The sequence below is a fragment of the Melampsora larici-populina genome (genome assembly GCF_000204055.1).
Source record: "Melampsora larici-populina 98AG31 unplaced genomic scaffold MELLAscaffold_43, whole genome shotgun sequence".
NCBI classification, from domain to species: domain Eukaryota; kingdom Fungi; phylum Basidiomycota; class Pucciniomycetes; order Pucciniales; family Melampsoraceae; genus Melampsora; species Melampsora laricis-populina.
The window spans coordinates 293,326-305,627 of NW_006768807.1; the positions used below are offsets into that span (position 1 = coordinate 293,326).

A 12,302-nucleotide genomic window follows, 5' to 3' on the forward strand; every position below is an offset into this window, starting at 1 on the left:
TACACTCGTTTGTTTTCACGTTGTTCTCCATTTACTTACAATACTTTGTTCATCTTCAACTTCAACTTCTTCTTTCTGTTTTCTGCCCTTGTTTTTTTTTCAAAATGGTATTATTTCATTACACTCGTTCCTAACCAGTTTTTCTTTAACTTTACACCTTTTTATCAGCTTGATTGCTTTTTAACTGGCTTTTTACAGTTGTCATTTTTTTCTCTTCTCTAATTTTTTTTTCTCTACACTCGTTTGTCGCATGTTAATCATCAATATTAGGTTATTTTTCATCAAAACTTTGCTACCCCGTGCCCATACCCACTCTGACCACTATGAGAAGCCCAAGTTTGTGAGAGCGTTGTGTTGCGTTGTGGTTTTCTGCATCGCAAGGAACTTGCCATAGCGGTCGATTTCATATATCGTAGCGATTGTGATTAGGCCATTGCGGCAAATCACAACGCTATGAAATCTGGCGGATATATCGGTGCGTAGCGGAGCGGGTCAGATATTGGTGGTGGTGGTTGGGGTCGGTGATACTTGTTGTGTTTTACGACGATTAGTCTTATGACCATCACGAAGTGTTTTTCTCCCTTCCATTGAATGATGATCAAATCTTTCAAACCATTGATGTTGATCATCTTTCAAATGAGATTCTTTGGCCAACTTTCGTACTTGTTCCCTTTCATACAGTTCTTGTGTACCTGGACTCATTTTCATCACTGAAGTTGAACCTGATCCAGAATATCCTACACCTGATCCGATCTCGGAACCTGTTGTGGTTTCCATTCTTACCATTGCAGAATGTACACGACAAGCAAGACAGATATAGAATCCTAGAATGAAAGGCTTCATTTTATGATTGATTCAAGAGTGTCTTTGATGGGAATCTTGTTGAGCAAAAAGAAGGAAGTCTAGTAAGAAAATCTTGTCGAAACAAAACATGCGGAACAGGTATGATCAAGAAAGTAACATACATTTTAAAGCTCTGTACTTGAAAAATTGAAGATCTTAAGACAATATGGGTCTTTTTCAAACACCCTTGTTAATAGAAGTAAAGTGTTATTGTAAAGCTTATCAACTATAGATCTTTTAGAGTAGATATGGTGAATAAGTTATTAGTATTTTCTCCGGTTAAAAGTTGAACAGAAATGTACTCACCTAAAGCTAACTATTGTAAATCTTGATAGTCCCAAGGTACTCAACCAAAGCTTTCGAATCCCAAAAATATACTTCAAGTCTAACAAGTATATAGTACACTCTTAACAAGATTTCCTAAGTTTTAAGAACAAAACCAGAACACAAATTGACAATCAAATGATGAAAAAAATTTGGAAATCAGTAGAGGAAGAAAAGATTTGTGGACTTGGAATTGTAAAAAGGTCATCCGTTTATAAGTGAATGGTTGGAAACTCCGCAACTTGCAAGTGAGAAAACATACTTGACATTCTGAACTTAGAACGCATTTCTTACCTACCTCATCATTTTCTGCGTATTCTACAAATCAGAGTCAGAAGCAAGGGGCCCGTAATGATTTGTTCAATATGGGTGACCATCTTGAATTCTCGTCCATATATGTATGTACATACTAGGTATTCTGAATCGTTTTGAATCCTGATGAGATACGGTCAAGAGATCGCTTCGATTTAAATACACATTCGAATGCTCTTCATCATCTCATATCTTATATTGCATACAAATCAACCTATACCAAACGTTCCGCGAAGGTTGAAGGTGGTTTCATAACTTGATGTTGTAAACTCCGCAAGCGTGACGAAATGCTTCAAATCACCTCGAACCATCAGTAGTGCAGGTTTTTTTATCGGTTGTAAAGGGTATTACGAGAAACCATTGATTGTTTTCAAATAATGGATCTGAGCCAAGATTTTCAAAGAACCTTACCCCAAGAACAAATAAACTAGACATCACAAGATACAAGGATTGGGTGGTAGATATTTCAGATTGGGATATGCCTTGCAAAGGGAGTATATCCCTGCAAAATCCATCATACATTTTTTGATGGGTTTAAAGAATTCATAGTATACAATTGTATCCTTATTTTGTAAGGTTTTCTTTGAATGATGATAAAGATGATGATGATGCATATAATTTGATTCGATTCAGATATTGAGTAACCATAGAGACCAAAGAAGATGAATGAGAGTTATGAAATTCAGAATATCATGATCATGATCGCCATATGATAAATGGATTGATACGATGAGGAATTACATAATTCCTAAGGATGAGAAAGAAATGATCGAGAAAAAATAAAGGAATTGTTAAGATGGGAATGAAGATGAGGAGATGGTTGATTTAGAAACCAAATGAATCGAAAAGGTAATCGATTTAAAAATAATCAGAGAGAAAAGATGTGATGACGATTTGAATGAAGTTTTGTGATTTAATTTTGGTAACCTTCTCATTGTTTACCATCACTACCATTGGCACCAGGGGATGAAGGATCTCATGAGTGAGAGACTGTGAGGATTGAAGATAGAAGATATATTGGATCAAGTTCTTTAGACTTGATACATTATTATTTTCTTGAAGTTGCAGTCAATGTTCTAGATGAACTAAAACTTTTCTTGCAAACACTTGACACACGGTTAAGACTTAAGTAGTAGTCTTAATATTTAAGAAAGATGGAATTAGCTCAGCATTCTAAATCGAAATCTAAATCAATTCAATCAGAACAAAAATTAAAAAATAGAAAATCAGTCAGTATACTCTCTATCATCTACTCTATCACTCACTATCATACTAACTCATTGGTTCTTATTTAATAGCATATCAGATATACAAACATATCATCTTCACCACCACCACCATTACCAAACCAACTCAACTCAAACAAACCAACCGAACTTCAAAACAAAACCAACTCATTATTAATCAGTAGACCATCCTTCATAGGTGATCTACAAACACTTACTGCTTATTATCAAAATGAAAACACACTAGACCAAGTCCAATACGCATCCAAACCGATCTTAACATCTACAAGAAAGCCTAAATCGATTCTAAAAGCTAATCATCCACCACCTAAGAAACCGAACCAATCGATCGATTCAAATCCAAGTTTCAATCGGATCCCTCAAAACTTAAAACCTAAATCAGAGACAAATCCAACGAGCAATCAACCATCCAAACCTATTTCAACTCAACAAAGATCTCAATCTACTTATCCTATTCGATTCCAACCCAATAAATATCAAGAAGAACGTCAAACCTTTCAACCTATTCGATTTCATCCTTTAGAGTTGCCTGATACTGAAGATGATCAAGTTCCTAAACTCGAATTACCTTTCTTTGGTGTCAATCAACATATTGGATGTAGGTTTTCGATCAGAACTCTTACTAGGGAAGTCGAACGGAGTTTGAAATCACATGAACCTATGGTCAGTTCTTTCCACCCAAACCCTCTTCATCAGTTTTTTGGTTTACCTTGGTCTTTCTGAACTTTGGGTTTTTTGTCTTTGATTTTCGTCTGGTTGGATCAGGTAACTAAAAAGTTTCAGGAAGATCAAGTTAAAAGGTATTTGAGTGAACATGAAAAACCAAGTGTGTTGAATCGAACTCGTCAAGACTTAGGACTTAGTCCAAGACATCAACAAACTCATCTAGATTCGATTCTCGAAAGTTATGGTGAAGAAGACACCGACCAAGAAGAAGAAGATTCCAACTTTCAACTTGATGAAATCATAGATGAAAATGATGATGATCAAACTAAATGGAACAAAGTCGAAAGTCTTTTATCACGATTACCTTGTCGATTACCTGATTTAGAAACCGAATCTGAATCTGATCAAAAAGTATCATCTTCTTCAGATAGTTTTAAAACTTTATCAAATTCATCATCACCATTAAAGATCAATAAACCGAACCTACCAAACCATATGGTAAGGAATGAAGAAGGTTCGGGGTTTCAAGCTAACCAAACCAACTTACGAAAATCAGAAGCTCCAAAACGGTTTTATCCAATCGAACCACCCGAACCTAAACCCAGTAGAAAGACAATCCAAGTCTCAAACCATACATCTGAAAACCCGACATCCACTATATCAAACAAGAGTGAAAGCTCAAAGCAGATTCCAGTCTTAGTACCCCAACCATGGGGCAGAGCCAGAGACCAAAGAAGACAAACCCAAACGATACACCCGACCAAAAGATCTTCGGAATTTCATCATTCTACTAATTCTAGAAAGTTGAAGAACCTTAGTCAACTTGAGTTTAAAAATAAACATCTTTCGGGACTTTCTAAGTCGTTTAAGAGTGGTCTTCAGGGGAACTGGGGCAGTTTGGGTCTGAAGAATGGGGAACTACCGCCCCCTGTGCCTGGTTTGCCTAAACGGTTTGTTTAGACTTTGGTTCTTGGGGTTGTGAGGTGTAGTGAAGTTTGTTGTGGGTCGTGGCAAAGGTTGGGTTGGGTTGATGGGGGTTTTGGAATGGGGGTTCGCGTGGATTGGAAAACTCGAATTGGGATTTAGAAGTTGGGATTTAGGATTCAATGGGTGTTTTTCTTGAGTTTTGATTGAAGTTTGGATGATTTTTAGCAACTTATTAAACACATGCTTGTTGTTGGTTTTTGTCACTTTTCTTTTACTTTTTTTTATACGAATGGTTTTTGATTCTTAAAACCTTCTTGAAGGAATCTCTTTAAAAGAAAACATTATTTTTAAATCAAAACGTTTTTTCTTTTCTTCTTTTTAACTTCTTTGATTTTACATATATTAAATTTATTGAACTGGGTTCGTTTTTTGATTTATTTTATTTTCTTGATATGATTATGTATTGTATTGTATTGTGAATGTGAATGAAGTATGAATCAATGGACTTGGATTATTTACAAGAGAAAGAAATCAAGAGTTTTTGAAAACTTTTGATTGAGGATGTTACTCTTGGGAAATCAGTTTGGTTTTTTTGGGTGAGTGAGTTGATATAAATTTGGAGTGGTGTGCTGTGTGGTCCTGGAGTGTGTTGAGAATTTTGATGTGAGAACTTGAAGGAGAGAAGCATTTCAAACCATCAACTATCAACATCACATCATGAACCCCATTCATTTATCATCATCATCAAATCAAACATCACAAAAAGAAATCGAGAAAGAACAAGAACAAGAACAAGAACAAGAAATCGAATTAGAGATAGAAGACGAAAATGAAAATGATCAAATCGAATCAATCCCAATGCTCAACTCTCTACATTCTAACAATCGATTCAAAGTTCATTCTAAAAAACCATCATCTGCTTCTAAAGATCTTTGGGGATTTTATTCTTATTCATTTGCTTCTGAAGTAAGTTCTTTAATTATCTTACATTCACATTCATCATCAACATCAACTGATTTTCGGATTACATATTTTGAAACGGTTTAGATTTTCTCAATCGTTGCTGTTTCTCTTTTCTTACGTAAGTAAAAAACCATCATCACAATGAACCTTTGTATGAATTTGAATTTTGGTTGTTGGTTTCAAAGCTATCACTCTAGAACAATTTGCAAGAGATAATGGATTCCAATACCCGAACCATAACCTCACATGTCAAGGATCATCAAAAGATCAACTAAACCAAACCAACATTCTTGAACCTGATCAAGAAACAGTTTGTGATGTGAAGTTATTAGGAAGATGGTTCGATACGGCTTCGTTTCCTTTATATGTTTTTAGTATCAGTGTGGCTATTCAAGCTATTTTGGTTTGTAGTTTAGGTGATGCTGCTGATCATCGTAAGTATCTCATCCTACATTTTCATTGAAGAAGATGATCGGATTCTGATACCTTTTTTTGGTGTGGAGGTAACTTTTAGCTACTATTAGAAAATTGTTGTTAGTGAGTTTTGCTGGGATTGGAAGTTTGACTGGAATGGGATTGTTTTTGTTGAAGAGTGAGTCCCAGTATTGGTCATTTATTTCGGTTTTGGTGATCGTTTCAAACGTTTCACTTGGTGGTAGTTTAGTTTGTTTAAATAGTTTTGTAAGTCTTACTCACCCACACAAACACCCAGAGACTTTTCTTAAACTTCATCAAATTACCATAGATGAAAGACTGATGATTTAAAAACCAAACTTGATGGAATTAAGAAACCTCTAGATCCCAAGTATAAGTAAAACTCAACCAGAAGTGATCAAGATTAAATCAAGATTAGAAGAAGAGATTGGATCGATTGAATTGAATTTGAAAGAAGAGTATGAGATCGTTTTGTCGAATACGATCTCAAAGGTTTCTTCGAATGGGATTTCGATTGGATTTACGGCTGGGATCCTTTGTTTGTTTGTGTCTTTGATCCCGGTGACTATTAGGAATGGGGATACGACTAGTTTGAGATGGGCCGTTGGGTGTAGTGCGGTTTGGTGGGCTATATTTACGATTCGTGGGTCACACTTTTTTATCTTTTACTAAATTAAACGGGTTCAGAACTTGAAGAAACAAACAGGAAAAATAAAGTCTTATGATTGTGTGTGTTTTTTTTTTGCTTGTTCTTTTTTGGTTTAGCGGCTGCAATTTGGCTACCTCCTTCTGATTGGAAACTTAATCAATCATTTCATCAAATCTTTAATCCCAAAAAAAGTTGGCAAGAGTTTGCTAAGATGTTAAGATCTCGAAAGAAATTAAAACATACGTTTTATTATTTAATGGCTTGGTTTTTATTATCAGATGGTACATATCTCTCGATTTCTTCCGATCCAAAACTCTTTGAAAAAAAGAATCTGATGCATGATTTTTTCCGGAATTATGTTTAGCTTATTCGACAATCACTTCAACAGCTATTATTTTTGGTAAAACAGCTTTAAAGATGTCATCATCACATTTAATCTTGATAGGAATCATCACTCCTGCTACTGGAATCTTAGGTGCATTGTTGATACCGAATTTGCAGTACAAACTTGTGTTTTTTCAGGGAAGGAATGGGGGATTGAGAATGTTTAAGTGGGTGGTTGGGTTGAGTGGGTTGATTCCTTTGTATGTTTGTTCGGGCGTTCTGTTTGGAACGAATGCTTTGAGTAGGGAATGGGAATTGTTTGTTTTGGCTGGTGTATTTGGTAAACGAAAAACTCGTTGGATTCTTTACCTTTTTTTTTTGGCTTTGGAGTTGGATTTTGCAATTTTACTGAGGTGTTTTTTTTTCTTTTGGGTTTGGGTTTTGCTTTTAGGTGTTTTGTATGGTGCATTTCAGTCTTATGCTAGATCTTTATTTGCTGAATTGATTCCACCAGGTCAAGAAGCTAAATGGTATGCACTCTTTAGTATAACTGATAAGTTGAGTTTATGTTTTTTTTTCTTAAAAAAGAAGAAAAGAAAATATAATTTGGATTTTGGATTTTTATTTTTCAATTTTTATTTGAATGTTTTTGTGTATGGATCGATGATGGTTTGATCAACTTGGAATTGAAGATTGAAAATTGATTTTGTTTTGGATTTTTTTGGGGATTTTTTTAGATCTTCTAGTTTTTTTGGTCCATTTATTGTTGGTGCAATAGCAGGTAAGAAAAAAAATCAACTTTTTAAAAACCCTTTTTCTCTTCTTACTTTTCTTTTGATCTGTTAATCTCAACTAATTGGATTTTTTTGGCTTTTTGGGGGAACGCGAAAATGGATCTTGATTAAAAATTTTTAGATTTAACACATAACATTCGATATGGATTTGTTTTTATTTTATTAATCTTATTGGTTTCTTTACCTTTATTAAATTTAATTCATATGGAAATTGGGAAAGAAGAAGCGTTTAGGTTTAGTGAAGAAGAACAACAAGAAGAAGAAGATTAAAAAAATGGATTTGGTTTGATTTTGATTGGTTTGTTTTTGGAAGTACAATTTTTTTATGGTTTGTAAGGTTTGAAGTGGGGTTTTTTGCAGTTTGGTTTACATAGGTTTTAGTAGGTTTTGTATGAATGATGGCATTTTTTTGGTTTGGTTTTTTGTAATGCATTGATTAGATCATGATCGTTTGTTTTTCAATGTTTCTGTTATTGGTAATTGCACAAATCATAGTCTCAAAAAGACATTTTCCGGTTCAAAATTGGATTCATTGATTGTACTTTTAAAGTCGGACAAAATGGTTAAAAGGGTTCTTTATCCAAATACGTTGAGTGAGCGTAGATAGTTGTGTAAAAGATTTGGAAAGCTTATTTTATTTAGCCCTTGGGAAGCATTGTTTTGATTTTCTTCAAGTTGGTCATGGATGGGCACAACGAGGATGTGAGGAGATGCCAGTCAAATTTCATGCTTGCATCGGTCAACACCGGTCCCGAGAGATTGATCACACTCCGGCATGATTCATGAGTGATAGGACCTGAACGAATATCTCAACTGGTCAAATGATGTGATCGATGGTATGGTGAACATGAATTGAGAGCTTTGTTAAGCTAAATGGGATCTGGTGAAGTCATCCAACCGTCTGTTACTTCGATGCCGCTCATCTTCATTCAGCACTCACTATAATAATACTGATCCCTACTGATCCACACTTCTAAAAATTCGCATCATCACCAAGTGAACGCATATGTTGGCACATTTTTTAAAAAGTTTAATTCATGTCAAGTCGAGCCATCGATTCACAACCCGTTTCTTAGTTTCATTCCCTTGGTCGTGTTGCTGATCGATCTTGACACATCATCAATGGAAACTCGTTGCAGTACTCCAGAGAGAGAGAGAGAGATCGAATTCTTGATTGTCATCTTAACATCAACACATTTTTTAATAACATTTTTGGAGGAATTTACAACGAGAAACAAAAAGAAATCAAACAGAATTCATTTCTTATGGTGTTCAATTTGAAATCTCATTCAAGAACTTCAAGTCAAGATTCTCAAGATTCTGATAGGATTCCTATAAAAGGTATTTTAAAATCAATGAAAAAGAAATCAAATCAAAGATCTCAATCACATTCACATTGGAATGTAAAACAACCCAATTCAAATCATCATCAACCTACTAGTATACTCAAAAATCCTGTGAAACCTGAAAAACTTGATTTACCATTTGTTGAAGGATGTCATCATATCGGTTCAAGATTTTCAGTTAATACACTGATCAAATCTATTCAACCAGTCAATCTAACTTCTGAAGTATGTTTAATTTTGATGATGATAATTTTGTTAAACCTTTAACTGAGATTCACTTTTTGATTCTTTTTAGGAAGTTGGGTATTTAAAAAATCGTCACAATCACTCGAAATCAGCATCAGATGATTTAAGTGATTTGTATCCAAGAATCAAAGGACCTTATCAACCTAGATCAATTTTATCTAGAACAAGATCAGCATATGGATTAAAACCACGTAAAAAGTCAAACAATCCAGATGATGAAGAATTTGATGAGACCAATGAAGTCAAATCAAATCAAAACAATGTCAACAAGGGTGATTCTAATCAATCAATTCATCATTCAAGACCTCCTAGTAATTTAGAACAGTATGAAAGACAATTCCATCCTGAAGTTTATCAATCTAAACTTCATGATCATCAACCTAAAAGTGTTCAACTTCATCCGGTTCGAGAAGAAGAAGAAATTGAAGAATTAAGTCAAGTTTTACAGATTGACGAAGATTATGAAAGTTGGGTTCTTAAAGCTTTAGAACCCATTCCACATTCTAATTCGATTTCGATTTCGAATTTATCCAATTCCCAAATCGGAAGTTACCTATACAAGTCACAGCTAATCCTACTTTGAATCAACTTCCAAGACCTACAATCCAGAATGAAACTTTTAATCCTCATCAACTCATACGAAACCATCATCCTAATCACCAATATCCTAATCATCAATTTCCTAATCCTAATCCTAATCATCCTGAAATACCTACAAGGAATCAAAACTTGAGGCCTATTCCTCAATCCCAATCCATCTCTCAAACAAATCATCAAACAAACCATCTCAAACCAAACCCCTTCAAACCCAATCAAAACCCAATGATCTCAAATTCAACACATCCAGCTTTAATCCTAAGTCATCCACCATGGTCAAGAACAAGATACCATAAACCTATGGTACCTATCCAACAACATCATCATCCAATTCAATCTTCTTCTTCTTCTTCTTCTTCTAACCCAAACAAATCAATATTGAAATTAACTTCAATGAAAAAACCTTTTAATAAACATCATCAAGTTGAACCTAAGATGTTGAAGAATGATTTGAATAAATTGAATTTAATTAGAAATGATTTATCTGATCATCATCATCATCTGAATAATCTGAATCATTTGAATCAACATCATCAAGGATTTGAAATGTATGAAAAACCTAGAAACCCTCCTCCTATTCCTTCTACTTCTAATTATAAGACTTCATTTCATTAGATTTTTCTTTTCTTTTCTACAAACTTTTTGATATTCTGTGAGTTTTTTTTTCTTGAGGAGTATTATAGGTGTAGTAAGGGAATTAGTGTAAAGGGATTTAGTTGTTCATTAATTGCAGGTTTTAAGAATTTGTTTGTGTAAATTATTTGATTGTTATTTGATTTGTATCTTTATGGTTTAAAAAAATGAAGTTTAAGTAGAAAGAATCACATTTATACATTTTTCTTGTTTTTGGGAAGATTGGATCAATGGTTTGAATGTACATAAGATCTTTAAGGGTTTCATCCATCACATTATCATAAGTAGGAAGAGATTCAAACCTATCACAAGATACAATGATATTTTGCTCTGATGAGGTTCAAAAATTTGATTTTATTCAGATATGCACTGTGATTTTGTATCTGCCTTCCAATGAACAACACTGTTCTGACAGATCACCTGAGGGGTTTTTTATCATGGTTGTTTCCCCCAAAAGAATGCTTCATTACAAATCCCAGCTTGTTGGGTATAGGGGAATGGTGTACAGTGAAAAATTGATGAAATGAAGCATTGATCAGAAGTTTTCAGAGCTTGATTTGTCTTGGGAAAATCAAATTTGATGATTGGTCTAGATTCCAGAGAGGAAGGAAAAACTTCAAAATTTCTTTTGCAATCCTCATCACTGGTACTTATCAATTCTTACCTGTGTCATTATTTGGATATCTTACAAGTCACCATACACTTCTGGGACTTGGTAAATGTCTCTGTGTGGCTTTGAATTATTGAGAATGTGTAATGTTGATTTTGAAATAGGAGCCTGTCCTGTGTGTGCTGATGTCCTTTTTTGAGGCTCTCAAGTTGGAGAATGGGGTTTGAATTGCTCAGAGGGAACCTAGCTAGATGACATTCATAACTTAGGGGAAGTTGATTATCACAACTATATTTACATTCAGCTATGTCTTGTATCTTTCTCAGTCTGAAATCTAATCAAAAATCTGGATGAGTTTGTGGCCGGATATATGATATGTTCAGAGAGACCAAAGATGAGCTTTGTCATTAGCTCTGGGTCCTGTGGAGAAATTTGAGGTGATATGATGATTATCTAATACGGTCATGTTGTGAGATGGGTAGCGAAACCTCCATGTTTTCAATAAAAAGGACATGATGTTTACTTTAAACTTGTATCTAGTCATCCTTAAAGCACCAGCAAAGATACATAGATCAGTTGTGGGTGAGCTGGTAGTCGCTTGAGCGGGTCAACAAGTCAATTATCAACCCTGGCCATATGATCTCATATCATCATGAAGACAAATGAGCCACTGTAACATTATTGGTGAAGAGGGATTTTGGCTATTTCTGTTTAGAGAAGCCAAAGCCAAAGTCAGCTTTAAAGATGTGGGAGCTTGTTGCGCGTATCTACATTTGGCACATAGTACTAGTAGCATTTGCCTGACGGAGTCGGACTACATGAGTGGACGCGGGGACACGAACATTCCTGACCAATTTTAGTAAACGCACATCTCTGACAAAAGACAAATATGAGGTCTACTTGACTATCGCGCGAAACAGCAAGTCAAGGATGGTGCCTAGCTCACCTGATTTTGCTGAGGTTGTATGATGAACGACAGCTGCGTAGACACCGTAAAACTCCTCAAATCCCTTTCATGAAGCTGAAAGACATATCTTTTTTTATCGGACTGAGTTTTCAGTGTCGAAAAAAATCAGATATTCGATATGGATATCTGTAATTTGTCAGAACCTTCATTGTAAAGTTCAAGTATTCGAGCCCTTCAATCTACTTGCAGGAAGACCATATGCATATCTTGATTCTTGACCAAGGTTCAACATGCACGAAAGCAAAAGCATGTTGCTGGAGTTGAAGCGGTATAGAAATCTTCAACCTACCTCGATTTGAAACTTTGGTGAATGGTGACCAACACGCGATCTGAGATTGAAGGTTAGCAACAGGCCATTGTGTATACAAGATGAAAGGTATCGAACAATCCGAGCCCTTTCACCATTGCACGCTACAATT

General features: G+C 35.0%; 4 protein-coding genes across 4 annotated transcripts; 3 read left to right on the forward strand and 1 right to left on the reverse strand.

Moving 5' to 3' along the window:
• Positions 1-492: 492 nt before the first annotated feature.
• Positions 493-843, reverse strand: MELLADRAFT_110301 (uncharacterized protein; the record flags this gene model as incomplete). Its single annotated transcript, XM_007414476.1, has 1 exon — positions 493-843. The coding sequence occupies one exon, from the start codon at positions 841-843 to the stop codon at positions 493-495; it is 351 nt and encodes a 116-aa protein (XP_007414538.1).
• Positions 844-2,693: 1,850 nt separating this feature from the next.
• MELLADRAFT_72820 (uncharacterized protein) lies at positions 2,694-4,870 on the forward strand (the record flags this gene model as incomplete). Its single annotated transcript, XM_007414389.1, has 2 exons — positions 2,694-3,389; positions 3,492-4,870. The coding sequence occupies 2 exons, from the start codon at positions 3,387-3,389 to the stop codon at positions 4,350-4,352; spliced, it is 864 nt and encodes a 287-aa protein (XP_007414451.1).
• Positions 4,871-5,036: 166 nt separating this feature from the next.
• Positions 5,037-7,754, forward strand: MELLADRAFT_91511 (uncharacterized protein; the record flags this gene model as incomplete). The annotated part of the gene is made up of 10 exons (XM_007414390.1): positions 5,037-5,285; positions 5,367-5,400; positions 5,468-5,716; positions 5,821-5,963; positions 6,081-6,360; positions 6,483-6,647; positions 6,731-6,917; positions 6,993-7,247; positions 7,428-7,471; positions 7,606-7,754. The coding sequence occupies 10 exons, from the start codon at positions 5,037-5,039 to the stop codon at positions 7,752-7,754; spliced, it is 1,755 nt and encodes a 584-aa protein (XP_007414452.1).
• A 1,085-nt stretch (positions 7,755-8,839) lies between these two features.
• Positions 8,840-9,659, forward strand: MELLADRAFT_110304 (uncharacterized protein; the record flags this gene model as incomplete). The annotated part of the gene is made up of 2 exons (XM_007414391.1): positions 8,840-9,055; positions 9,126-9,659. 2 exons carry the CDS (start codon positions 8,840-8,842, stop codon positions 9,657-9,659), a joined length of 750 nt encoding a protein of 249 aa, XP_007414453.1.
• Between the last annotated feature and the right edge of the window lie 2,643 nt (positions 9,660-12,302).